Consider the following 27,943-nt stretch of genomic DNA (forward strand, 5'->3'; position numbering starts at 1 on the left):
TAATTCCATATACTCTAAATAAACATTCAGTAAAAATCAACCCGGTGCAACGCACGGGCACATTTACTAGTTTTCTATAAAAGTATGCCACTAAGGGAAAGTCATGAACTCATGATTTTTTTTTTTGAGGGTTTTTTTTTTAATGGAGCAAATATCCCTCTGATGGCTTGAAAAAAGTTCATGGACCTTGCATGGGCAGCTCCGATGTTTCAGGCCGTCCGTCCCTCCGCGCGTTCAAGCCTGCCGGCCTGCAATGATGGGCCAGAGACCCAACCAGTCTAACCTGCGTTTGGGCTGCGTAGGCCCATTAGGGTCCATAACCCCGGAAGTCTCTCCCGGCCCGGCGATTTACGTCCGACCCCTACACTCGTCAGTATTTCAGACAACACACCGCGCTTACGGTAGCAGCCATCTTTTTGCGGCCGCCCCCCTCCGGGGATATTTCCTTCCACCCTTCCAAATCCGGAAGTGGACACCCGCGCGCCGCCATGGACGCGCCGAGCGGCGGCGGGAAGCTGTCCCTCGCCAGCGTGGGCTTCGCCGGCGCCGGGGTCGCTGCCGGGGGAAGTGCCGGCGGTGGAGCCGGCTACAAGGAGCTCCTCGTCATGGCGCTGCCCAAGGACGACGGCCTCGACGGCGCCAAGGTCGCGGAGCTCATCGGCGCCGGGCTACCCGACATCGGGTGCTCCGTCAGGGTAAGGGCACGTCACTGTCATCCGAGTTTATTGGGCTGCCGTTGGTTACTAGAGCGGCGAATCGTGGCTATTTTGTTTTGCACCGCTAATTATCTAATCTGATTAACCGGGCGAACGGGACTCTGCTCTTCTACCCAATTGGATGGATGCGTTCGTCCGGTTCGGTTTAGGATATATTTATGCAACGCTTCGAAATCATCGTTTGCATTTCGTTTTATGCCTCCTCATACGATGCAGTATAGCTGCTTGCTGCACAACATATAAAATACTCCCGAGTGCACCAGCGAAATCCAAGGGCGCCATAATGGAGTACATTTGATCTGTTGAAGATTTTGCTGTCATGTCGCTAATATTGCACTCAACGCTTACTGAAATCTTTCTTTTGTCGAAGTTCTGCTAATATGTGAAACACATGATACTTTGCTATTTTTGGGACCATAATGATGCATGCAATCAATATGCACGTGACATGCTGGCTTCTTCCATGTATACCTAAATAATCCATACTGTATTACCTTAAATTGCTACTATTCGGTTTCGGAAAAAGCAGATGCTGACTTCAGATACAGGCTTGCTTAACATTGGTTACAAGTGGGAAATAATATTCAGAACCCGACAGATGAAATTTGTCCCTTTTTATACACCTTTTGCATCCATGTTAGTCTGCAGAGAATGATAATGGACAAGCTTCTAAAAGCTTCACCCAGTAATATATATTGCTTTGAAGTTCTGTTTTATTTAGCATTTGATCAAGAGTTTATACCTTGTATACCTTAGGAAATGAATTTTGGCTGTCTTAGGGATATTCTTCATGACTCGTTTGGATAAAGGTGTTCATTTAACATATGAATCACCATTTCCACTTTGACACTTCTTATTTCCACGCATCTTGGAGGCACGCCTTTGCTCGTGCACTGATCTTTGCATTTGCCCGTTCAACTGCTAAATTGGATTTTGCCACATGTGCAAAAAGGACAAAACTGGTGTGACTGTGATGTTGCTCTTGTTCGAATATCCTGTTATTTACAACTCTCAAATGGTAAACTTTAGAGGAAATTCTTAAAATGCCATCAAACGATTGCGACATCCCAAGAATGCCATCAAAGTAGTCATCGTTATGAGAATGCCATTAAACGAGTTTCGGCGTTCTGAGAATGCCACCTCCGTCACCGCTAGTTGACCGTTAAGTCTCTTGTGGAAAGACTACTATGCCCTTGATGCATTCTTTGAAGATTTTGACTAGACAATAACATCATCATGCTAAAAATATTCAACAGAGTTTTGCCTTGTTTTTCTGTGACATTTTGCAACATAATATTAACATGGAATATAGTAGACATTTCAACAAATAACATTTCACAAGGTCATTACATCATGCCCTTTATGCCACAGTTCACTACATTAGTTTATTTAATGACCTACACTCATGATTCATCACACCAATTCATCAGCAATGCTTCCTTCTGGTTCCCACAGCTGGGTTTTGCTGCAGCTACTTTGCTCCTTGTTCCCATGGCTGGGTTGCTTGCTGTAACTCCTTCTGTTCATGGCTGGGCTAGTAGGAGCTAAGATGATAGAAATTTAAGACCTAATTCCTCTTGGTAAAAACATATACAAAAGGATCCAAAGAAGTAAGATTTCAGGAATTTAATACAGGAGGCACACTGGTTGTTTTAATCTTTTCTTTGGCATATATTTTGCAAGTAGCCAGCTGTAGCAATAGCACTATCACCCATTGTGGTTAGCAAAAGAAGCCATCACGTTAGTATTCTTGCTCACGTATGCAGCACCATATTAAACAATCACATTCGTAAAATAAAGTGTGCAAGAGACATCAAATATATTCATGTAGTTAACTTACCTATTAACAAAACAGGACACATGACTGCCTGACTCATTGCAAGCTGAACTACTCTTGTAGTTAATTTACTTGTACAGAGACAGGTTCTCTCTCTAGTAGGACAGATATGTATGGAAGCATCTTCCCTTTGAATGGTTTTGTCAGTAAATAAAAACAAAAATATCTCTTGGCCACCTGCAAAATACATTGATCTTGAATACAAATGATCTGACAAGGGGGGTCCATATACCAGTGACCTAGTGGGATAATTGATTGATTCATTTTATTTGGTGGATCTGCCCAGATATTACTGGAGTATATCTTTAGTTTATTTCCCTAGGATCAGAATGAGTAGAACTACAAACATGTAGTTTATTTCACTCAATGCACGACCGGTGGTAACATCATTCATAGAATTATCAGGAACAATTACCAATTTCCAAGTCTGCTTAAATTAGACTCTATTATCAAATGCATATCCAGCTGAAAACAATCATAATTGAGTAATTATACCCATGAGCTAAATTTTGTGTGCAATACCAAGCATACATGCTAAGAGACATAACTGAAATAGCTAAAATCAACCTTTCATAATACTTAAGGAAAATGAATAGCCATTTCAGTACTCTGAAAATTTAACTTTTTTTAGGGGACGGCGGCACTGAGCAGACCTGCTCAGTTAACAGGATTCACCTGATTATAGGATCCGATTAAAATTTTGTCCTGAGTAGCCCCAAATTTCAGTTTTCCAAAACAATCTGTACAAACATGGATAGGAAACATCATAAAGGGAGTATTGATATGTGAAAGTGGGGCATGGGGAAGAGGGGGTGAGGCAGGGGGCGGACGAGGGGATGGTTCATGCTTTGCGTGTTTTTGTGCTGTGAAGCAAGGAACCGGTGCCCCACCGCGTTGGGAGGCAGCGGCCTGGTTGAGGTGGCATCCTGTAGCCAAGGAGGCAGCAGCGTTGTCCGGCGAGTAGGCGAGACGTTCCGTCGCTGGGAGGCGGCGTCCTGGTCCGGGGAACAGCGGTGGCGTCTAAATTGGGAATATACTGATGTATGCAATCAATTTGCACGTGACCTGTTGGCTTCTTCAATGTATACCTAAATAATCCATACTATATTACCTTAAATTGCTACTATTCGGTTTCGGAAAAAGCAGATGCTGACTTCCGATACAGGCTTGCTTAACATTGGTTACAGGTGGGAAATAATATTCAGAACCCGACAGATAAAATTTGTCCCTTTTTATACAACTTTTGCATCCATGTTAGTTTGCAGAGAATGATAATGGTCAAGCTTCCAAAAGCTTGACCCAGTAATATTGCTTTGATGTTCTGTTTTATTTAATATTTGGTCAAGACTTTATACCTTGGATACCTTAGGGAATGAATTTTGGCTGTCTTAGGGATATTCTTCATGACTCGTTTGGATAAAGGTGTTCATTTAACATATGAATCACCATTTCCACTTTGACACTTCTTATTTCCACGCATCTTGGAGGCACGCCCTTGCTCGTGCACTGATCTTTGCATTTGCCCGTTCAACTGCTAAATTGTATTTTGCCACATGTGCAAAAAGGACAAAACTGGTGTGACTGTGATGTTGCTCTTGTTCGAATATCCTGTTATTTACAACTCTCAAATGGTAAACTTTAGAGGAAATTCTTAAAATGCCATCAAACGATTGCGACATCCCAAGAATGCCATCAAAGTAGTCATCGTTATGAGAATGCCATTAAACGAGTTTCGGCGTTCTGAGAATGCCACCTCCGTCACCGCTAGTTGACCGTTAAGTCTCTTGTGGAAAGACTACTATGCCCTTGATGCATTCTTTGAAGATTTTGACTAGACAATAACATCATCATGCTAAAAATATTCAACAGAGTTTTGCCTTGTTTTTCTCTGACATTTTGCAACATAATATTAACATGGAATATAGTAGACATTTCAACAAATAACATTTCACAAGGTCATTACATCATGCCCTTTATGCCACAGTTCACTACATTAGTTTATTTAATGACCTACACTCATGATTCATCACACCAATTCATCAGCAATGCTTCCTTCTGGTTCCCACAGCTGGGTTTTGCTGCAGCTACTTTGCTCCTTGTTCCCATGGCTGGGTTGCTTGCTGTAACTCCTTCTGTTCATGGCTGGGCTAGTAGGAGCTAAGATGATAGAAATTTAAGACCTAATTCCTCTTGGTAAAAACATATACAAAAGGATCCAAAGAAGTAAGATTTCAGGAATTTAATACAGGAGGCACACTGGTTGTTTTAATCTTTTCTTTGGCATATATTTTGCAAGTAGCCAGCTGTAGCAATAGCACTATCACCCATTGTGGTTAGCAAAAGAAGCCATCACGTTAGTATTCTTGCTCACAGAAGTGCCAGACCATATTAAACAATCACATTCGTAAAATAAAGTGTGCAAGAGACATCAAATATATTCATGTAGTTAACTTACCTATTAACAAAACAGGACACATGACTGTCTGACTCATTGCAAGCTGAACTACTCTTGTAGTTAATTTACTTGTACAGAGACAGGTTCTCTCTCTAGTAGGACAGATATGTATGGAAGCATCTTCCCTTTGAATGGTTTTGTCAGTAAATAAAAACAAAAATATCTCTTGGCCACCTGCAAAATACATTGATCTTGAATACAAATGATCTGACAAGGGGGGTCCATATACCAGTGACCTAGTGGGATAATTGATTGATTCATTTTATCTGGTGGATCTGCCCAGATATTACTGGAGTATATCTTTAGTTTATTTCCCCAGGATCAGAATGAGTAGAACTAGAAACATGTAGTTTATTTCACTCAATGCACGACCGGTGGTAACATCATTCATAGAATTATCAGGAACAATTACCAATTTCCAAGTCTGCTTAAATTAGACTTTATTATCAAATGCATATCCAGCTGAAAACAATCATAATTGAGTAATTATACCCATGAGCTAAATTTTGTGTGCAATACCAAGCATACATGCTAAGAGACATAACTGAAATAGCTAAATTCAACCTTTCATAATACTTAAGGAAAATGAATAGCCATTTCAGTACTCTGAAAATTTAACTTTTTTTAGGGGACTACAAGACCGAGCAGCACTGCTCAGTTAACAGGATTCACCTGATTATAGGATCCGATTAAAATTTTGTCCTGAGTAGCCCCAAATTTCAGTTTTCCAAAACAATCTGTACAAACATGGATAGGAAACATCATAAAGGGAGTATTGATATGTGAAAGTGGGGCATGGGGAAGAGGGGGTGAGGCAGGGGGCGGACGAGGGGATGGTTCATGCTTTGCGTGTTTTTGTGCTGTGAAGCAAGGAACCGGTGCCCCACCGCGTTGGGAGGCAGCGGCCTGGTTGAGGTGGCATCCTGTAGCCAAGGAGGCAGCAGCGTTGTCCGGCGAGTAGGCGAGACGTTCCGTCGCTGGGAGGCGGCGTCCTGGTCCGGGGAACAGCGGTGGCGTCTAAATTGGGAATATACTGATGTATGCAATCAATTTGCACGTGACCTGTTGGCTTCTTCAATGTATACCTAAATAATCCATACTATATTACCTTAAATTGCTACTATTCGGTTTCGGAAAAAGCAGATGCTGACTTCCGATACAGGCTTGCTTAACATTGGTTACAGGTGGGAAATAATATTCAGAACCCGACAGATAAAATTTGTCCCTTTTTATACAACTTTTGCATCCATGTTAGTTTGCAGAGAATGATAATGGTCAAGCTTCCAAAAGCTTGACCCAGTAATATTGCTTTGATGTTCTGTTTTATTTAATATTTGGTCAAGACTTTATACCTTGGATACCTTAGGGAATGAATTTTGGTTGCTTAGGGATATTCTTCATGACTCGTTTGGATAAAGGTGTTCATTTAACATATGAATCACCATTTCCACTTTGACACTTCTTATTTCCACGCATCTTGGAGGCACGCCCTTGCTCGTGCACTGATCTTTGCATTTGCCCGTTCAACTGCTAAATTGTATTTTGCCACATGTGCAAAAAGGACAAAACTGGTGTGACTGTGATGTTGCTCTTGTTCGAGTATCCTGTTATTTACAACTCTCAAATGGTAAACTTTAGAGGAAATTCTTAAAATGCCATCAAACGATTGCGACATCCCAAGAATGCCATCAAAGTAGTCATCGTTATGAGAATGCCATTAAACGAGTTTCGGCGTTCTGAGAATGCCACCTCCGTCACCGCTAGTTGACCGTTAAGTCTCTTGTGGAAAGACTACTATGCCCTTGATGCATTCTTTGAAGATTTTGACTAGACAATAACATCATCATGCTAAAAATATTCAACAGAGTTTTGCCTTGTTTTTCTGTGACATTTTGCAACATAATATTAACATGGAATATAGTAGACATTTCAACAAATAACATTTCACAAGGTCATTACATCATGCCCTTTATGCCACAGTTCACTACATTAGTTTATTTAATGACCTACACTCATGATTCATCACACCAATTCATCAGCAATGCTTCCTTCTGGTTCCCACAGCTGGGTTTTGCTGCAGCTACTTTGCTCCTTGTTCCCATGGCTGGGTTGCTTGCTGTAACTCCTTCTGTTCATGGCTGGGCTAGTAGGAGCTAAGATGATAGAAATTTAAGACCTAATTCCTCTTGGTAAAAACATATACAAAAGGATCCAAAGAAGTAAGATTTCAGGAATTTAATACAGGAGGCACACTGGTTGTTTTAATCTTTTCTTTGGCATATATTTTGCAAGTAGCCACCGTAGCAATAGCACTATCACCCATTGTGGTTAGCAAAAGAAGCCATCACGTTAGTATTCTTGCTCTGAAGTATGCTGCACCATATTAAACAATCACATTCGTAAAATAAAGTGTGCAAGAGACATCAAATATATTCATGTAATTAACTTACCTATTAACAAAACAGGACACATGACTGTCTGACTCATTGCAAGCTGAACTACTCTTGTAGTTAATTTACTTGTACAGAGACAGGTTCTCTCTCTAGTAGGACAGATATGTATGGAAGCATCTTCCCTTTGAATGGTTTTGTCAGTAAATAAAAACAAAAATATCTCTTGGCCACCTGCAAAATACATTGATCTTGAATACAAATGATCTGACAAGGGGGGTCCATATACCAGTGACCTAGTGGGATAATTGATTGATTCATTTTATTTGGTGGATCTGCCCAGATATTACTGGAGTATATCTTTAGTTTATTTCCCCAGGATCAGAATGAGTAGAACTACAAACATGTAGTTTATTTCACTCAATGCACGACCGGTGGTAACATCATTCATAGAATTATCAGGAACAATTACCAATTTCCAAGTCTGCTTAAATTAGACTTTATTATCAAATGCATATCCAGCTGAAAACAATCATAATTGAGTAATTATACCCATGAGCTAAATTTTGTGTGCAATACCAAGCATACATGCTAAGAGACATAACTGAAATAGCTAAAATCAACCTTTCATAATACTTAAGGAAAATGAATAGCCATTTCAGTACTCTGAAAATTTAACTTTTTTTAGGGGACGGCGGCACTGAGCAGACCTGCTCAGTTAACAGGATTCACCTGATTATAGGATCCGATTAAAATTTTGTCCTGAGTAGCCCCAAATTTCAGTTTTCCAAAACAATCTGTACAAACATGGATAGGAAACATCATAAAGGGAGTATTGATATGTGAAAGTGGGGCATGGGGAAGAGGGGGTGAGGCAGGGGGCGGACGAGGGGATGGTTCATGCTTTGCGTGTTTTTGTGCTGTGAAGCAAGGAACCGGTGCCCCACCGCGTTGGGAGGCAGCGGCCTGGTTGAGGTGGCATCCTGTAGCCAAGGAGGCAGCAGCGTTGTCCGGCGAGTAGGCGAGACATTCCGTCGCTGGGAGGCGGCGTCCTGGTCCGGGGAACAGCGGTGGCGTCTAGTTTGTCACATTGGTAGGCGGGGTGGCGGATGGGATGTGCTAGGTGCCTGTGGTGCTGGCCAGAGATGTCGTGGTATCGTCACGGCATATGCCATAGGGTGGCTAATCGAAGTGGTTCCTGAGGGATCTCACGGCGGTATCCGGATGCGGGTATGGGCACGAGCGACACGGCGACGTACCCAGGTTCGAGGCCCTCCGATGGAGGTAAAACCTCTACTCCTGCTATGAGTGTATACGATGGTCACACAGTACAATGGTGCTCCTAGAGCTGTGTCCGGCTGCTCCTGGGAGGCTAAGGGAGACGATGGTCTCTCTCACAGGCAGCGCTAAGGGTGGAATGAAGTGAGAATGATCGATCCCCGCACGAGAGGGGGTAGTGCGGCTTATATAGGCACCGGCACTTTACATATAAGACCCTATAGTTTATCGGCCGGCTTGGCCGGCTCCGGCTCCGCTCCTTCCCGAGGCGGTGACGTCGGGAGCCGTTGAGGCATCGTGGCCTGTCCCATCCGGCCGCCACGGTCGGCGGTATGGAGAGGAGGTGTCCCCTGTCGCCGTCCGCCCACCGTAGCGAGACGGATCGTCGTAAGCCCCGATGGCTCGTCCGGCGCGTGGCACTATTGCTCCACAAAGGTCCCGCGCTTTACGGAAGATGGAGTCGGCGTGGACTTTGGGAACCCGGATCACCGACCCGGTTCCTTCCAGGCAAGACTCGCCAGCCTCGAGTCGGTCCGAGGTATAACCCCCGCCGGATATGGCTTGTAGAAGCCGGCCCGGCCTACGACATTGGTGGCCGTAGCCGGGCCGACTAGGACCTAGAGCCGCCGGCTTCCGGACCAGCCGGCCACGGCGCCACCGGCTGCTCCTCGGCCGGCCTTTTGCCGCGAGCCGGTGGCCAGCCGGTGCTCCGCGTCCATTGCCCTACCCGGGTCTTCCCCGACATTAGCCCCCGGTCGGCAAGGTCCCGCGTTTAGAAGGACCTAGGCAGGTTTTCCGGCTTCTCGAATATACTTGACGGCACTTGGAGGGCCGATCGAGAATTTCCATTCAGCCGGCCGCGCCTCATCCGGCTCGTTTCGCCGGCCGCTTCTAGCCGGCCGCTTTTTACACTTATGCAGCTTTTGTTTTCTCGCAAGTTTTGGTGGCGTCTCCGCCTTGTTGACGACTTTTAGTCCGGGTTGAACTTATTGTCCGGCTTCGGCTTGCGGCGCGCCGGAGCCTCCGCGCCTCGGGTCCTGCGCCCGACTTGACCGGTCCGACGCTCGGCGCCGCGGTCGGTTCGTCTGGTCACATCAATGTTCCTCCGGATCCGGTGCGGTAGTGGGGAGCGTGGTGTGGCTGTTTCGTAACCGTTGCGGCCGTGGGAGGAGTTACGGCGCGGTAAATCCCGATCGTGGCCCACGATTGCCACGTGGCCGCGCAATCGGCGCGCCAGCGGCTATAAATGCCCCGTAGCGGTACCGAGGCGCCCTTCTTCTTCCTCGCACTCTTCGTTCTCTCGCTCAAGCTTTCTCTTTTCTTCGCTCGAGCGTTCTGTCGCACGCCAACACTCCCGGCGAACTCCGGCGAGCAGCTGCCCCGACGTTCTCCCGCCGGCCGCCGCCGCCACTCCACCACCCGGCGCCACGGGGCCGCGCGTCTCCACGGAGCGTCCTCGCCGCCGCCGTCGCCGCCGCCGTCGCAAGGCTCTTCGTCGCCGTTTCGCCTCTCGTGGTCAACTTCTTCCTCTTCCTCGACAATGGCCTCCGCCGCCGGGTCGTGGAGGCTCAGACATGCGGGAGGACGACATCGAGCGGCTGGTGCGCCTCCGCCGGATCCCGTCGGCGGTGGTCTGTCGGGCGCCCGGCGAGGAGACGGAGCCCGAGCCGCAGCCCGGCGAGCGCGTCGTCTTCGGCGCGCACCTTGATCGCGGGCTGGGCCTCGCCGGCTTCAACCTTCTTCCCAGCTTCCTCGACAACTTCGGCCTGCACCGCACCACCGCCGGCCAACGCGTGCGTCCTCCTCACCGCTTCGTGGCGTTCATGGAGGCCTACGCCGGCTTGTGGCCGACATCGACTGGAGCCGGCTGTTCTACTTGAAGGCGCAAACCACCGAGGGCCGCTGCGGGCCTGCGGCGCCGCTTCGATCTACACCCGGCCCGGTACGCCCTTCCCCAAGATCCCCACCGTTGACTCGGTGAAGAACCGGCAGATGTCGTTCTTCTATGTGCGCAACGAGGGGCAGCTCGTCGACCGGATCAACTCGCCGGAGTTCAACCCGGCTCCTCCGTCGGCCGGATCAATCGGAGCTACAACGCCCGCACGTCGGATCCGGACGCCGAGGTGAACCAGCTCGGGACTTCTTGGGGGCAGCCGTCGAGAACGGCCGATCGCGGAGGATCTTCTCTCGCACCATCGCCGAGCGCCGGTGCTGCCGCTCCGTAGGCGCACCCACAAAATCGGGCACATGTCCGGCCGGTTCGACCCGAACCGGACGTCCAAGGCGGTGCTCTCCAAGGCCTGTGTGGCCAGCCGGGTGAATAACATCACCAAGGCAAACATGCCGGACGATCGGAACTACGGGCCGGCGCCCGCGACAGTGGACCACCCGCCCGAACGGGTAAGCTTTGTGTTTTCATCGGCTTCCGGCTTGCGGCTGCGAGGCCGACTTCCTTTTGCTTTTGCCGACTTCCGGCTTGTTGTTTGCTCATGCTTTTTCTCGTCTTTCTAGCTCTTTGAGCGCCGTAACCGCCGAGGACGGCGACCGGCGACGAGGAGGTGGTCGCCGGATCACGTCGATCCGCCGACCAAGCCGGCGACTGTGCCGGCGACGACGACTGCTGCAGTGCGCCCGATCTAGGCGGCCGTGGGAGCACAATCCGCCCCTTCACCGGAGCAGCAGGAGGACGAGGAGCCGGCGACGTCCGGCACGGGCCGATCCCGGCCGTGCCCCTCGCGCGCGAGGCCGCCAAGCACCACGGCGACTTCGGCGCGCCGGGGAAGAAGCGGGCGCCGAGCCCCGCTCATCGCCGCTCGCGAGGCGAAGGCGAAGAAGCTCCGCCGGCAGCAGCTCGAAGAAGGTTCCGGAGCAGGCCGGTGAGTTTTCTTTCTCTTCCTTGTTTGATTCCTTTTCTTTCCTTACTTTTTATGCTTATCTTCTCCTTGTTTGTCCGGCTAGGGCCCCCATCAAGTTTGCCCAGGGCGGCGGCTCCCGGCAGCTCCGCGCGTCGCGTCGCCGCCTCTGCGCCAAAGGAGGGAGCCGACGCCGCAGCCTTCATCGCGCGCTCCTACGCCGCCGCCGCTGCGGCATCGCGCCTTCCGCAGGGGCGCCTTCCTTTGCCGTGCCGCCGGCCTCGCGCTCGATCGCGGCACGCGGCCGAGCCAACGCGGCAGCCGACGCCGGACGACATGTTCCCGCGCCGGACTTCGCTTTCGGACCCGCCGCCGGGGCCGGGCGGGGCATGCCGCCTTCAACCGGAGCCGGAGCCGGAAGGGCCGCACCGTCCGCGATCGGAGCCGGAGCCGGCGGGCCGCGCCGCTGCGACCGGAGCCGGCACCCCGCCAAGTGTGGTGGTGCTAGATGAGAGCCCGGAGGGGGCACCTCGGCGCCGGAGACGGCGGCGCCGATCGGGCCATCCGCTTTCGCCCGGAGCGCCGCCACCACCGGAGCCTACGACAGGGGAGCCAACCAGCAGGAGCCGACAAGGGATGAGCCGGCGCGCACGGAAGGTCTTGCTGGCTCACGCGTGTTGGTGAGGACGGGAGCCCCATCGGCGCCGCAGCCAGGCCCGCACGTGGCCAAGGGTGCCATGCTTCGCATGTGCCATCCGCCTCCGACTCCGGCCTTGGCTCGGCCGGGCACTATGGAGCGGGCGTGGCTCGCCGCCGACTCCTACGAGGTGACCAGCCGGGGGGGGAACCCCGGCCAAGCATCGGTGGAGATGTTCTTCTCCAGCCTGCAGGCCCACCTCAAGGCCAGGGCTGCCGAGACCGCGGCCAGCGTTGCCAAGGTGGAGGAAGCCGGCAAGGTAAGCTTTGTCTGTTTTTGACTTGGTTATCATCTTGGTAGCCCTTCGAGGCGTGGGCCGGCTACTTGGAGCCGGCACGGGTTTCGCCTAGCTGACTGTTTTTCTCTTTTCCTTAGGCTGTGATGGATCGGCGCACCACTCTGTACAACCGCGCCGTTACCCATTACCACAAGGCCAAGCTGGACCGGGCCGACTTGGCCCGCGAGCTGGAAACCGCCAAGGGTAAGCTCTTGCTTCTTTCGACTCGATGTCTTCTTTTCTTTTTAATCTTCGTTGGTCGACGTTTCTTTCCGGCTGCCTCAGCTTGAAGCCGCCAAGGTCCCGCGGGCTGGAGTCGGATCTCCGGGCTGCTTGCGCGCAAAGGCGCCGAGAGCGAGGAGGCGGGCCGTTCTTCGCCCGCCAAGCTCAAGCTAGCCGAGCAGAGCCGACACGGCCGCGCCTGGCTGGAGCGTAACCACCTCACCGAGCTCAACTCCCTTAGGACGGCGGAGAAGGAGAAGGTGGAGGATCCGAGCCGGCGGCCGACGGAGGTGGAGAAGCGCGGCTTGCGCCGCAGAGGAGGTCACCGCCAAGTCCACGGAGCCGACGGCTACCGCCAAGCGCCGGACGGATGAGATTTGCTCGCTTTATCTCGGCTTGGCGGGTGAGTGCATCTCTATTTTCCTTTCCCTTTGCCGGCTTTCGGCTGCCGGCTTTCGTTGGCGGCAGCAGAAACTTCGATGTCTTTGCTATCTCCATCTTCGGGCTGGTGGCGTCGGTTCTTGCTGCCGCCGCCGTGCTTTTCCTTTTGGCTTAGGACTTCGAAAATTTGCATTTTTCAGCTTATTTCGGCTTCGATGATTTCTGACTTGCTTCTTCTTGCAGCGGCCTTCCCGGAGACGCAGGACGCAGCTTTGGCAGCCGTTGGCGTTGCGCGCGAGGCCAGGAGGCAGGAGACCGGCGAGGGCAGCTCGGAGTATTTCTCCATGGAGGATCACATGGCGTCCATGGCTGCCCGCGTCGAGCCCATCACCAAGCTTGGCTGGGAGCTCCGGAAGGCGGTTGAAGAGCTGGCGCCGATGCTGTGGCCTGAGGAGGCGGTGCCGCAAGATATCTCCGCCTCACCTCCCCGATGGAGCGGGCGCCGGATCGCTTCCTCGACCGGAAGGAGTCGGCCACGCGCGCTGGCGCCGACATGGCGCTGTCCTTCGTCCTCTCCTGGTACAACGAGGTGGACCTGGGGCAGCTCGAGTACCGGCGAGCCGGCGTGGAGGACAAGCTCCCAGCCGAATACAAGGCCGCCCGTCTTGCTCGAGCCAGCGCCATCGCCGACTTCGTCGACAAGGCCCTCTTCGTCGCGGACCCGAACCCTCCTCCATCCGATGAGGACTACATGGAAGATGAGGAGGCGGAAGACGAGCCCGAAGACGACCCGGCAGCTGGCTCCGCGGACGCTCCTCCGGCTGGTCCTTCTCCAGCCGCGTCTTAGTTTTACCTGTCTTTCCAGTTGTTCTTTTGCCAAAACAATTTTATTAAATCCCCGGGATGCCGGGTGCGCATGTATGAATATTATCGTCCTTTAATTATGTCACACTTTAATGTGTTTGTTAATCATTTGTGTGCCGAGTTGCTTTCTTTCGACTCGTTCGCTTTTTCCCATCTGCCCCACTCTTTGGCTGTGCCCTTGCCGGTCGTACGTCCGACTTGCGATCCGTCGCCGGATCAAGAGCGGGCCGCTGGGTGAGGGCGACAGATTTCCGCCGAACGAGCCGAATTCGGCAATCCGGCACTTTTATGAAAAGTTGCAAGTCAACTCGCTTTACTCTTTCCCTTAGTCGTTTTTCGCGTGCCGGCTCCCTAGGCCTTACTCCCGCCACCGGACAGCCGGGTTGCGATAGTAGTCGGATCGGAAGCCGGCTGTCGGAAACCGGATCACGTTACTGAGCCGACCGCGTGAGAGGGTTCAAGCCAATTGGCGAAACAAGGTAGAGTACGCGAAAAACTTGTCGGAGACGGCGCTCTTGGCGCGTGCTTTTTCATAGCTTACAAAAGGGATACAAGGGATACATACATTCCTGCTCTCATGTGTAAAATGGGCGGAGTAAGTTGACATTCCAGGGACGTTTAGTCTCCTCGTCAGCCTTGTCCTGGCTTGTTTTTCTTAGCCTCTTGGGCATCTATGAGATAGTAGGAATCATTGCCTACCGCCTTGCTCACGATGAAGGGACCCTCCCATGGGGATGACAAGTTTATCTTTGTCCGGCTGTCCGCCGGATCAGCCGGAGCACTAGGTCTCCTTCTCGAATGCTAAGGGCTGGACCTTCCTACTGTGATAGCGTCGGAGGCTCGCCGGTAGATAGTAGATCTAGACGCAGCCGGCAGCCGGGCCTCTTCGACCAGGTCAACTCCATCTTCGCGAGCTTCTTTGGCTTCGGCTTCGTGTAGAGCTTGATCCTTGGCGCGTCGTGCTCGATATCGCCGGCAGACGGCTTCGGCCCCGTATACGAGGAAAAATGGTGTGAAGCCGACTGAGCGGTTTGTCGTTGTGCGCAGGCTCCATAGCACATTGGGCAGTTCTTCAATCCAGCAGCCGGCTGCTCGCTCAAGCGGCTCCACCAGCCGGGGCCGGATGCCGGCTAGGACCAAGCCGTTAGCCTTCTCCACTTGTCCGTTGGACTCTGGGTGCGCCACAGAGGCTAGGGCCATCCGGATCCCCATTTCCCCGCAATAGCGAGAGAAGGTGCCTTGGGAGAAATTGTCGCCGTTGCTCGGTGATGATGCTGTGGGGGTAGCCGAATCTCACAATGATTTCCTTGAGGAATGTGACGGCTGTGGAGCCGTCCAGCTTCTTGATTGGCTTGGCTTCGATCCACTTGGTGAATTTGTCAATCATTACCAAGAGGTGTGTCATGCCGCCTCGCGCCGTTCTGAATGGGCCTACCATATCCAAGCCCCATACGGCAAACGGCCATGTGATGGGGATGGTTTTCAAGGCGGAAGCCGGCTGGTGTCTCTTCTTTGCGAAGCGCTGACAGCCGTTGCACTTCTTCACCAACTCTTCTGCGTCTCTGAGCGCAATCGGCCATAGAAACCGTGCCGGAAGGCTTTGGCCACTATGGCTCTGGATGAGGCGTGATGTCCGCACTCTCCTTGATGGATTTCCCGTAGGAGTTCAATCCCTTCAGCCGGCTCGACGCACCGCTGGAACACCCCACTTACGCTGCGTTTGTACAGCTGGTGGTTGATGATGGTATAGGCCTTGGCCCTTCTCTCAATCTGCCTGGCCTGGACTCTATCATCAGGCAGCACACCGTCGGTGAGGTAGGAGAGGAAATCTTGTGTCCATGAAGGTACGCATCTTATCTCGAATACGCTGACCAACAGGGCCTCCTGCGTGGGAGCTTCCGGATTCGACTGCATGGTCGCCGGGTTCGGCTTGCTAGCCGGCGGGTTCGGCTTGCTAGCCCCCGAGTTTGGCGATGAAGCCCCCGGGTTGGACTGAGAAGTCCCCGGGTTCGGCATGGTAGCCGGCGGGTTCGGCTTGTTAGCCCCCGACTTGGGCGATGAAGCCCCCGGGTTCGGCTGAACAGCCCCCGGGTCAGCCGGCACGAATATTGAATCCGAGTCCGGTGACGGTGTGATGGACGGCTTCTTGAGAATCGCCAAGGCGATGCCCGGCGGAATGGCTTGCCGGGTTGAGCCAATCTCGTCAGCCGCCTCGTTGTTTGCTCGTGGCACGTGGTGGAATTCGCAGCCGTCGAAGAAGCCGGATAGCTGCTGGACATGGAAGCGGTATGAGGCCATGTTGGCGTCCTTCGCGTCCCAGTCGCCAGATGCTTGCTGTATAACCAAGTCGGAGTCGCCGAAGCAAAGTATGCGACGCACGCCAATCTCCTTGGCGCCTTCACCCATGAATGAGCGCTTCATATTCCGCCACATTGTTGGATGCGGCGAAGTGGATCTGCAGGACGTAGTCCAGCCGGTCTCCCTTGGGAGAGGTGAGGACGATGCCGGCTCCCAAGCCGTTGCGCATCTTCGAGCCGTCAAAGTGCATCTTCCAATGTGTGGAATCCGGCACAGGCGGCAGATATTGCATCTCAGCCCGGGCCGACGAAGAAGTCCGCGAGGATCTGCGACTTGATGGCTGTGCGTGGCTCGTAGAGGATGGTGTGGGCGGCTAGCTCCAGGGCCCACTTGGCAACCCGGCCGTTGGCATCCTTGCTGCCGATGATTTCCGCCAAGGGTGCCGTGGCAACCACCTTGATGGGGTGCTCTTGGAAGTAGTGCTTGAGCTTCTTTGCCGCCATGTAGACGCCGTAGGTGACCTTCTGGTAGTGGGGGTAGTTTTGCTTTGACTGGGAGAGCACTTCGCTAAGGTAGTAGACTGGGCGCTGGACCAGCTGCTCCCTGCCGTCTTCTTTGCGCTCCACCACCAGGACAACGCTAACCACTCGGTTGGTGGCTGCGATGTACAACAGCATCGGCTCCATTGAAGCCGGCGTTGCAAGGATTGGCGCGGTTGAGAGCACGCGCTTCAAGTCACGGAAAGCTTCCTCCGCTGCGGTGACTGCACGAATTTGTCCGCCTTCTTCATTAATTGATACAGGGCGTGCCTTCTCCCCACCGGCCGACGAAGCGGCTCAAGGAGGCCGTGCAGCCGGCCGAACTTCTCGGACGTCCTTGAGGCACCGCGGCGATTCCATCTTCTCCAGGGCGCCGATCTTGTCCGGTTGGCTTCGATCCCTCGCCGAGAGACGAGGTAGCCAAGGAGCTGGCCAGACGGCACGCCGAATGTGCACTTGGCCGGGTTGAGCTTCATCCGAAATCTTCTCGGATTGGTGAAGGTTTCTCTCAGGTCATCAAGGAGGGTAGTCGTCTCCTTGGTCTTTACAACGACATCATCCACATATGCGTGAACGTTTCGCCGATTTGGTCCTGCAAGCATTTTTGCATGCACCTTTGGTAGGTGGCGCCGCATTTTTCAAGCCGAACGGCATAGTCGTGTAGCAATAAGCCCGCACGGGGTAATGAACGAAGTCTTTATTTGATCATCCGGATTCAAAGGAATCTGGTGGTAGCCTGAATAGGCATCTAGGAAAGACAATAGTTCACAGCCGGCAGTCGAGTCTATGACTTGATCTATGCGCGGCAGAGGGAAGGGATCCTTCGGGCACGCCTTGTTCAGGCTGGTGTAGTCGATACACATGCACCAGGAGCCGTTCTTCTTCAAAACCAGGACCGGGTTCGCCAACCGGTCCGGGTGCAAAGACTTCCATGATGAAGCCGGCAGCTAGGGAGCCGGCGATTTCTTCACCGATGGCCTTCCTTCGTTCTTCGGCGAAGCGCCCGAGAGGCTGCTTCACCGGCTTGGCTTCAGGCCGGACGTGGAGGTGGTGCTCGGCCCGGCTCCTCCTCGGCACACCCGGCATGTCTCTTGGAGTCCATGCGAAGATGTCCCGATTCTCACGGAGGAAGTCGCGAGCTCGCTTTCCTATTTCTTGCTCAAGCCGGCACCAATGGTGACGTACTTGTCCGGCTGCGCCGGATCCAGCAGATCTTCTTGGTGTTGTCGGCCGGCTAGAAGTGAGTCGTCCCGGTCGGGTTGCTCGCGGCCGGCATGTCTGCTCCCGCGCGGCCTTGGCGAGGGCGACGGCGTCGTGGATGAGTCGCTTCTCGGTGGCGATGACCAGCGTCACGGGCCATCTTGGAGCTCTGCGTGGCGCAGCCCATGGAGCGGCGATAGTCGCCGGCTACGGTGATGACCCCCTTGGGGCCGTGCAGCCTTCATCTTCAGTACCCATAGCGGGGCACCGCCATGAACTTGGTCGTGGCCGGCCTGCCCAGAGCGCGTGGTAGGGACTCACGAGGTCCACCACCTCGAACTCGATTCTCTCGGTGCGGAAGTGGTCCGGCTTCCCGAACATTACCTCCGGGCGTGATCCGGCCGATCGGCCGGCAGCGTGGCCGTGCACGATGCCATGGAAGACGGTGGGGGTGGGGCGCAACTCGGCCTCCTGGATGCCCGGCTTGCGGGCGGTGTCGCGGTAGAGGATGTTGATGCCGCTGCCGCCGTCGATGAGGACGCGCGAAAACGCACGCCGAGCCGGGTTGTGCCGATGGTGGGGTCGAGGACCATGGCGTAGCTGCCCGGCTTCGGCAGGACAGCCGGTGTGTCACGGCGATCAAAAGTGATGGCCTGCTCGACCGGTTTAGGGTATCGGGGACCGGCGGTATGACCGCGTTGACCTCGAGGGAACGGCTCGCTGGCTCGTCTTGTCCTCGGGCTCGGAGGTGAAGATGATGTAGGTAGCATCTTCGCCGGATATCGGCCGCCATGGTGCACTTGGTTAGCCTCGTGGTGCTCGAGGTTGGCGTTCTCTGCGCCGGCTTGGCCACTGAGCCCGCCGGCGGTGGGGCGGGGTGGAGGCGGGAGAGGTTCACCGCTTGTCACCCGCTTCATGAAGTGGCGATCGCGGGTGGTGTGGTTGGAGGGGTTCTTGCCGCCGTGGTACTTGCACGGCGAGTCGAGCATCTGCTCGAAGGTGTACTTTGGCTTCCCACCGCCGGTCTTGCTTCGGCGGCGGCGCCGCCGCCGCGTTGTTCCGCCACGGCGGCTACGTGGGCGGAGCTGCACCGGCGGTCCGGCTGGTCGTCGTGGACGCTTGCCGCGGTAGTTGTCCCGCCGGCTGCCATGAGAGGCGCCGTCTGGCCGGCTTGTGCTCAGCCGACTTGTGGTGGTCCCGCTGGAGGGAGTCTTGGCCGGGTCGGCCCGGCGCCTTGCCGGCTTCTTCGACCAGCGCGTATTTGTCCGCGATGGCCATCAAGGCGACCATCGACTTGGGGTCACTACGGCGCAGCTTGTGCCTGACATGGTGTTCGGCCGGCAGCCTCCCATGAAGAAGCCGATGGCCCGGATCTCGTGCACGCCCTCGCAGAGTTGCGCATCTCGCACCGCCGCGTCAGGTACGCGCGATCCGTCTCGTCCGGCCCCGCTTGCACATCTCAAGCCGCCGAGGGCGACCCGGCCGGCGGTAGGTGCCGGTGAAGTTGCCGACGAAGGCCTCTTCGAAATCCAGCCAGCCGTTGATGCCGCCGGCTGGCAAAGTTGTTGAGCTGTGCGGGCGGAGCCGACCAAAGATCGTGGGGGAGTAGCGCACCGCCCACCGCTTGTTGCCTCGAGAGATGCCGACTGCGGTGGAGTAGTCCCGCAGCCAGTCCTCCGGCTTGGCGGTGCCGTCGTACTTGGGCGTGTCGCGGGGAGCCGGAAGCCGTCGAGCACGGGCTCGTTGGCGATGCGGGGCCCGAAGCACTTGGGGCAAGCCGGCGCCTCCTCTTCCGCGATGCGGGATTCCGACCAGCCGGTCGAGGCGGTCTCCGGCGTCGGTGGGCTCGATGCGGGGCCCGCCGGGAGCGTGCCGGCCGGCGTGTGCCGGCTGCTTTCGGAGCCGGCCGGTGCCGACGGCGGGGCTCGAGTCTTGCTCCTGGTTCCGGCTTGGGGAGGCCGGCTGCGGCGCTGCCGCCGCCGCCGGTGGCTCGGCCGGCCCGAACTTGCGTGCGTGGCCCGGGAGTCACGGTGCCGGCTTGGTGTCGGGGAGGCGGACTCGGCCGTGTCCCCGGCGCCTTCCCCGTCGTTGCTGCAGCGCCACGAGCGTGAGAAGCCTGGGGGCATTGACATACCTAGGGTCGGCCGCCGCTTGTTGGCTGCGTTGAGCGGCTCGCCACCCGCATGGTTTGGCGGCGTAACTCTTCGCCTTCAAGGCGGTTCAGCTTTTCTGCGGCGGCTTGTGCCGCGCGCATGTTCTTGTCGGGGTGTTGTAGACGGGTAGCTCCGCGGACAAAGTCGGCGAAGGAGCACCGTCGCGGGCGATCTCGGCGCCAAGGTCGCGGCCCTCGCGGCGGATCCGACCGGCTCGGCCGGGACCGTCGCCGCCCGGAGTGAGGCCGTGGGCGCGATTGTACTCGCGCTGGGTGATCTCCATCTGGCGCCAGCGCAGCCGCTTCTTCGGTTTGCTTGAGGAGGAGCCGGCGGTGCGCCTCCAAATCCGCCTCGATGGTGGTGGGGTCGCCGCCGTGCGTGAGCGGGGTGCTCGCCGCCCGGACTTCGTCCAGCCGGGACGGTGGCGGTGGCGCCTTTGGGCCCGAGCCGGAGGCGTTGGGGTCGACGTTGCGCTCCAGGTTGGGGCCACGGGTGCGCGGGTTCTTGGTGGGGAGCTCCTCGCCAGCCATCATGACTTGCACGACGACGGGGCCGGCGGGAGCGCTGCTGCCGGCTCGCGGAGGAGGGCTTGCGCAGCGCAGGACCTGCCGCGGGTAGCGCGGCGGTGCGACGGTAGCGACTTAGACGTCGTGGCCGCCGAAGGAGATGACGCTGCCGCTGGCTGGGAAGGGCCGGTCAGCGAAGCAGCCAGCGTTGTCGCTGACGCAGTCGAGGGAGCCGAATCTCCAGATCAAGCCTGAAGCGACTCGCTCGCCGGTGGTGATGGTGAGGCTCGTCCAGGATGAAGACACCGGCCGAGGATGCTTTGAAGGCCCCACGGTGGGCGCCAAATGTCGTGGTATCGTCACGGCATATGCCATAGGGTGGCTAATCGAAGTGGTTCCTGAGGGATCTCACGGCGGTATCCGGATGCGGGTATGGGCACGAGCGACACGGCGACGTCCCAGGTTCGAGGCCCTCCGATGGAGGTAAAACCTCTACTCCTGCTATGAGTGTATACGATGGTCACACAGTACAATGGTGCTCCTAGAGCTGTGTCCGGCTGCTCCTGGGAGGCTAAGGGAGACGATGGTCTCTCTCACAGGGCAGCGCTAAGGGTGGAATGAAGTGAGAATGATCGATCCCCTGCACGAGAGGGGGTAGTGCGGCTTATATAGGCACCGGCACTTTACATATAAGACCCTATAGTTTACTGGCCGGCTTGGCCGGCTCCGGCTTCCGCTCCTTCCCGAGGCGGTGACGTCAGGAGCCGTTGAGGCATCGTGGCCTGTCCCATCCGGCTGCCACGGTCAGCGGTATGGAGAGGAGGTGTCCCTGTCGCCGTCAGCCACTGTAGCCAGTACGGATCGTCGTAAGCCCTGACGGCCTGTCCGGCGCGTGGCACTATTGTTCCACAAAGGCCCCGCGCTTACGGAAGATGGAGTCAGGCGTGGACTTTGGGAACCGGATCACCGACCCGGTTCCTTCCAAAGGCAAGACTCGCCAGCCTCGAGTCGGTCCGAGGTATAACCCTTGATCGGATATGGCTTGTAGAAGCCGGCCCAGCTACAGCATTGGTGGCCGTAGCCAGGCCGACTAGGACCTAGAGCCAGCCGGCTTCCGGACCAGCCGGCCACGGCGCCAGCCGGCTGCTCCTCAGCCGGCCTTTGCCGCGAGCCGGCCAGTGGCCAGCCGGCTGCTCCGCGTCCATTGCCCTACCCGGGGTCTTCCCCCCGACAAGAGATGTGGAGGCCGCACGTGTTAGGGTTAAGGCTGCTGACGTTGTTTAGGATGAGGTAGGTGAGTGACAAGGTTGGGTCAAGGCCTCAGTTGGGCAATTTGGATACCTGACTAAAAAACTGGCAAGTTTCTCTTTCGGAGTTAACGGTCAAACTAGGGTCAACTGACGGAAGTGGCATTACCGGAACGAGGACACTCATTTAATGGCATTCCTGGAATGATGATTTACTTTGATGGCATTCTCGGAACACGGCAATCGTTTGATGGCATTTTAGGAATTTCCTCTGAACATTCAACTACTATCCGTGTGTGGGATTTGGTTACTGTATGTGATGACCTCCTGTTGATAAAATAAATATTTCTTATTTAAGACCAATTTAGCTGTAACAGAACACAAAGTGTCATCTGATAGAGTATCTTTATCTTACAGATACATGGGATTCAATAGTTGTAATCACTTTACTGACTTTGATGGCTTGCATAATACCCTTGCTGTACTTCAGCAAAGCTGCATAATTCTCAGCTGAACAGTGTAAAATGGACAATTTTAGTATATCATCGCAGCTATACTATGTGAAGCACTTGATGGGAGGCTTTTCTCTAGAAAAAAAGCTTTACATTTTTTTTATGATGTTGTCCATGGATTTGCTAGTGATCTTCCTGACAACCTCTTTTTTTAACACACTGCAGGCGTTTTTTAGGACTAGAGAGGTTAGAGAATTTGCCAGCGGGGCCTTAGCTGGTGCTATGTCCAAAGCTATTCTTGCTCCTCTTGAGACTATCAGGTACTCAATTTTACTGGCGCAGCTTTGTCCGATTACTCATTATGAAGTATAGTGTATTTTTTACTCATAGCTTACTGAACCATTACATTTTACGCTTTTTTTTATATTTGCTTTCTCATCTGAGGCTACTGCATGCACTTGGAGTTGAAGATCCGATGTGATGACAAAAATAAATAGCCCAACAAACTGGCATTAGTATTATATCTCTTTCACACGATATTGTGATTTCCCGTTTCTTTCTACTTCTTTGTTAAGCCATTTTAGCTCCGTCAAAATATAGTTGATCCAGTAACCTGGTTTCAGAAATTTGACAGAAAACTGAGCACTAAATCTTAAATTAAAAGTGATAACGTCAGCAACCTTGACATACAAGCTAAGTTTCTCCAGAACACCACCTTAGTGATGGGGTACAAATTTCAAGGCCTGCTGAGTTAGAAGTTGGTCTGTAAGGTATCCTTTAAGAAAATAACTTATGTTTCTCCATCCTGTTTTGTCAGTTTACTTTTTCTTTTCCATACGAAATTCTTAACTGGAATTCCGGGTTTCACTATCATGAGATAACTGGACAATATTCAGTTTTTTGCCCAGAGGCAAAGTCCAGCAAACACAAAAGAAAAAGAGAAACAGCCTACCAGCAGCAACAGAAACATGAGCGTCCAAAGGCTACCTGACCTACGGCAACCAAAACCAAAGTTTTTAGCCAAATAGAAACTACTCAGTCTTCACCATAACCTTCGACTACAGGTACCCCAGGAAACATAAACTGACGCCAGGTATGATTACAGCTTCCATCTCCATTCCTTTTAGGTTCAGATCATCTTCGGAAGAATCTCCTACAGATCGTTGTCGGAAGAATCTCCAGCTTCAGTGATCCTCAGGTTGATGCCTCTAGTCGCATCCCGAGCTGATAGAGCAGTGTCCTGCAGAATCTTTGCACCCTCCAGAATCACCTGCTTATCAGTTTCACCTTGAAGCCCTGCCCAATATTTCAGGAAAGGACCTGCAAACAAATTATCTTAGCTGGTGACTTGATGAACCTTTTTTTTCTTTTTCAAAACAAGCTCTATTTCTAATTTTCCACATTGCCCAGCATAAAGCTGCCACACCAACACCATGAACATTAGTCAAATTCTTAGCATAATATGCTATCCAATGGAAGTACTTAGTGAAATTGCCAGAACAATTTGGAGCACCAATCTAGCTGCTGGACAAGTGAAAAATAAATGGTGAATATCCTCTTCTTCCTCATAAAACCTGCATTTTGTATCTCCTCTCCAATCTCCTTTGAACATGTTATCTTTAGTAGCTATTGAATTATGCCAGATTAGCCAAAGCCAGATTTTTATTTTCTGTCGTATTTTGCCATCCACCGATATTTAAATCTTCCATTTACCCAAACCTCAGATAACTTCTTATACATAGTGTTGACTGAAAATAGACCAGTTTTAGACAAATTCCATACAGGTTTGTCTTTTTCCACACCAAGTGGACTAGTTAGGAGTAAATCCATCATCCGTGCTTGTTGCATTTGTTGATTTTCATCCAACCATCTTCTATAAGTAAAATTCAGACCTCTGTCTACTGCTTCTTTAATAGGTAATTCTTGTTGATTACAGATTTCCTACAAATCTCTGAACAAATTTCTTAGGGATTGGGATGAGCACCAAGCATCATCCCAAAAGCTTGTCATATTCTCATCTCATCCTTCTGTTTTCCAACTATAATTTATTAATCTTCATTATATCAGTCCAACATGAAGTCACCCTGTCTGGATTCCACCAGAGCAATGGGTTTATTTCTCACATATTTTGCTTCCTTTTTTATTTCCAATTTCCACCACCATTTGATAAAAGGCTAGTATTCATTTTTTTCTAGGTCTTTAATTCCCAACCCCCTTTTTTCTTTTGTTCTACAAATGATCTTCCACTTAATTAAATGATATTTCCTTAGTGCTACCACCCTGCCAGAAAAATCTGCTCCGCACTTCCACTAAACCACCATTAAAAATTTAAAAGTCTTGTGGAATCTAAACAAGGCATGTAATAAATCAGGACGCTGTTCAGAGAGAAGTCAATCACTACCTTCCTCCCATCTAAGGACATAGATCCAGCTTGCTAACCATTAAGATGTTTCCCTCATTTTTCTTCTATAACTTTCAGATCTGTGATCCTTAACCTTGCTCCATTAACAGGCGCCCCTAAATATTTAATTGGCCAAAATCTCATTTGGCAATTAAATATATCAGCATATACTTCAATTTAATACTATCTTCCATTGTCAACAACACCTCACTCTTATCAAAGTTGATTTTTAAACCAACCATATATTCATAAAAGTATAGCAACGATTTTTTTGACATTAATAGCCATTTCCACATCATCCTTGAACAAAATGACTGTATCATCTGCATATTGCAGAGTAACCACTCCTCACCACTTCTCTTCGAATTAAATGTGGGACAACCCACATCTTAAACTTCCTTCATGTGCTTCTCTAAACAATCCTTGCCAAACTGTCTCCCACCATGTAAAAAAGCAAGGGAGAAATGGGATCCCCTGCCTGACACCCTCATGTGTACCAAAGTAATTTCCAAGAACGTTATTTATTTTTACACATAGAGTTCCATCAATGTTGGGGATATGCAACTAGGTATACCACAGATGGTGGTGAGGCCTATGGCCTAACCGGGCGGCAGTTGTCAGAGAACAACAAAGGTCGGATCCGATCCAGAGACAAGCTACCGGATCCGGCCCATGGTGAAGGTCGGTTGGATCCGTGATGTGCACGACAAGGAATACTTAGCGTAGTCTAGGCTTAGTCGTATCCGGTAGGATCTCTACCCTTGTAACCCTAAATCCAGACCCTTTATAAGCCGGATCCTGGTAGCCCTCGAGGCACAACTCAACTCATTGAATCTCGCACAAGTTGCCTAATAATTCCAGACAAGCAGCAGTAGGGCCTCGATGTCGTCGTGAGGTTTCCGAAGCTGGGTTTCCGTCCCGGTGACTCCTCGCCTTATGGCCCCCTCTCACCTCCATGAGGACCCCCTCACCGGAGTACCATCAAATACGCAATGACAACCAACAACTAATGTTTTAATCCATCCAAACAAAGTGGAATTAAAACCACGTTTCTCTAAACAAGTAAAAAAAAGAAACTCCGAGCTTACCTTATCATATGGCTTTTCGAAATCAATTTTAAAAACGACCACCCTGTTGCTTTTTCACATTGGATTCATGTAAAATCTTATTAAGAGAAAAAATGTCATCCATAATATCCTTGGATCTTATTAAAGCATTTTTGACAAGGTAGAACAGCTTTATTCAGAACAGGATCAAACCTTTGAAAGAGCTTTAGGGAAAATCTTAAAGCAAACATTTAACAGGCATATTGGTCTAAATTGCTTAAGATTGTCAGCACCCTTCTTTTTTGGTATTGAAGTTATAATACCAACGTTTAACTAATTTTCTCCATTTATAATCTTAAAATGGAGAAGTTCAACTTGCTAAATATTATAATCACATTTTTATGTATAGGCATGTTACTTTGTGCAGTTCATAGCAAAATTAATTTATCAATGCCAGATCACTAGTATTGTTGGTAATGCACTAGGCTAGCCTTTCTGATGGAGCAGTGGAGATTGTATGCTTTGTACCCATACGCCATTTTAAATTTATAAAGTTGATTTTCATCGAGCTATATGGTGTTAAGGTCTGTAACTATTATATGTTGAAGGATAATTTCCTTATAGTGGAGTGTTATAATGTATCATTAGGTACAGGTTGAATGCTAATTACCCTGTTAAATGCATGTATGGCTGAATAACATCGTGGTATGCATTTAATTTCAGGACAAGAATGGTTGTAGGTGTAGGATCGAGACATATTGGTGGTAGTTTTGTGGAGATCATGGAACAAAATGGGTGGCGAGGGCTTTGGGTGGGCAACACAATCAACATGATCCGCATTGTTCCAACTCAAGCAATTGAGCTTGGGACATTTGAGTATGTAAAAAGGAGCATGAAAACAGCACAAGAGAAATGGAAAGATGATGGATGCCCAAAGATACAGCTTGGAAATATGAAAATTGAGCTGCCACTCCACTTGTTATCACCAGTTGCTATTGCTGGTGCAGCTGCTGGAATAGCTGGCACATTGATGTGCCATCCTCTTGAAGTTATTAAGGTTTGCTGAACTAAACTCCACGTTGACAGCCAAAACTCAAAACTGTTTGTTCACTCGTATATTCTGTGCTTGTTATGTGTCTCACATTCTGTATGTTTCATTTATGACAGGATCGCTTGACCGTTGACAGAGTTGCTTACCCTAGCATTAGCATTGCCTTCAGCAAAATATACCGAACTGAAGGTATCCGTGGTCTCTATTCTGGCCTCGCACCGACGCTAATTGGGATGCTTCCTTACAGCACATGCTACTATTTTATGTACGACACAATTAAGACTTCATACTGCCGCCTACATAAGAAGAAATCCTTGAGCCGTCCTGAGCTACTAATTATTGGAGCTTTGACAGGTAAAACAAGATTCCCCACCGCCTGCAACTAGCTTCATTCACCACCTTTCAGTTAGTGGTTGAACTTATCTTATTATCTGTTGTGAATTTGCAAAAGGTGTTGGCATTTCTGCCCAAACAAATAAGCTGGGGCTTCAGTAATTAAAGAAGTAGAATTGTGGTTCATATTTGGCTTTTGGAACTTGCAGGTCTCACAGCAAGTACAATCAGCTTCCCGCTGGAGGTGGCGAGGAAGCGTCTCATGGTAGGTGCCCTGCAAGGGAAGTGCCCGCCCCACATGATTGCCGCGCTATCAGAAGTGATCCGGGAGGAGGGCCTCCTGGGGATCTACCGCGGGTGGGGTGCGAGCTGCCTGAAGGTGATGCCAAATTCGGGCATCACATGGATGTTCTACGAGGCGTGGAAGGACATCCTCTTGGCTGACAAGGATAAGCCCCAGAACTAGTAGTCTACCACTAGTGCTGGACAACGCCCTAGAATAATGCTGTTGTTTCGTGCTGTGTGGGCGTGGGAGTTCTGATCCTTTTCCAGTTTTCCAACCCCACTTCCACCTGCGCTGGAGCCTAGAAGGTTTAGATAGGAGGAAGACGGTGTGTCGTCTTCTTGAGGCCAACGATGGCTGGGAGCATTTGTTTGCTCCTCACTAACTTTGAATGCCTGGTTTTCGATGATTTTTTTTGTTAACAGATGATATTAATTCAGGAGGCTTCGGCCTGTTTGTTTAAAA

The 27,943-nt window shown here is 51.7% G+C and overlaps 1 protein-coding gene across 1 annotated transcript; it reads left to right on the forward strand.

Moving 5' to 3' along the window:
• Positions 1 to 399: 399 nt before the first annotated feature.
• Positions 400 to 27,943, forward strand: LOC127345461 (probable mitochondrial adenine nucleotide transporter BTL1). Its single transcript, XM_051371941.2, has 5 exons — positions 400 to 695; positions 22,590 to 22,684; positions 26,535 to 26,868; positions 26,979 to 27,216; positions 27,405 to 27,943. Exons 1-5 carry the CDS (start codon positions 489 to 491, stop codon positions 27,659 to 27,661), a joined length of 1,131 nt encoding a protein of 376 aa, XP_051227901.1. The 5' UTR covers positions 400 to 488; the 3' UTR covers positions 27,662 to 27,943.

Source organism: Lolium perenne, chromosome 3 (genome assembly GCF_019359855.2).
Source record: "Lolium perenne isolate Kyuss_39 chromosome 3, Kyuss_2.0, whole genome shotgun sequence".
Taxonomy (NCBI): Eukaryota; Viridiplantae; Streptophyta; class Magnoliopsida; order Poales; family Poaceae; genus Lolium; species Lolium perenne.

Excerpts from the sequence above, each read along its gene's own strand:
- LOC127345461 (XM_051371941.2), top strand. The coding sequence starts at position 489 with ATGGACGCGCCGAGCGGCGGCGGGAAGCTGTCCCTCGCCAGCGTGGGC. Across the intron at positions 22,685-26,534 it reads GCTCCTCTTGAGACTATCAG|GACAAGAATGGTTGTAGGTG; the intron begins GTACTCAATTTT and ends ATTTAATTTCAG. Across the intron at positions 27,217-27,404 it reads AATTATTGGAGCTTTGACAG|GTCTCACAGCAAGTACAATC; the intron begins GTAAAACAAGAT and ends TGGAACTTGCAG.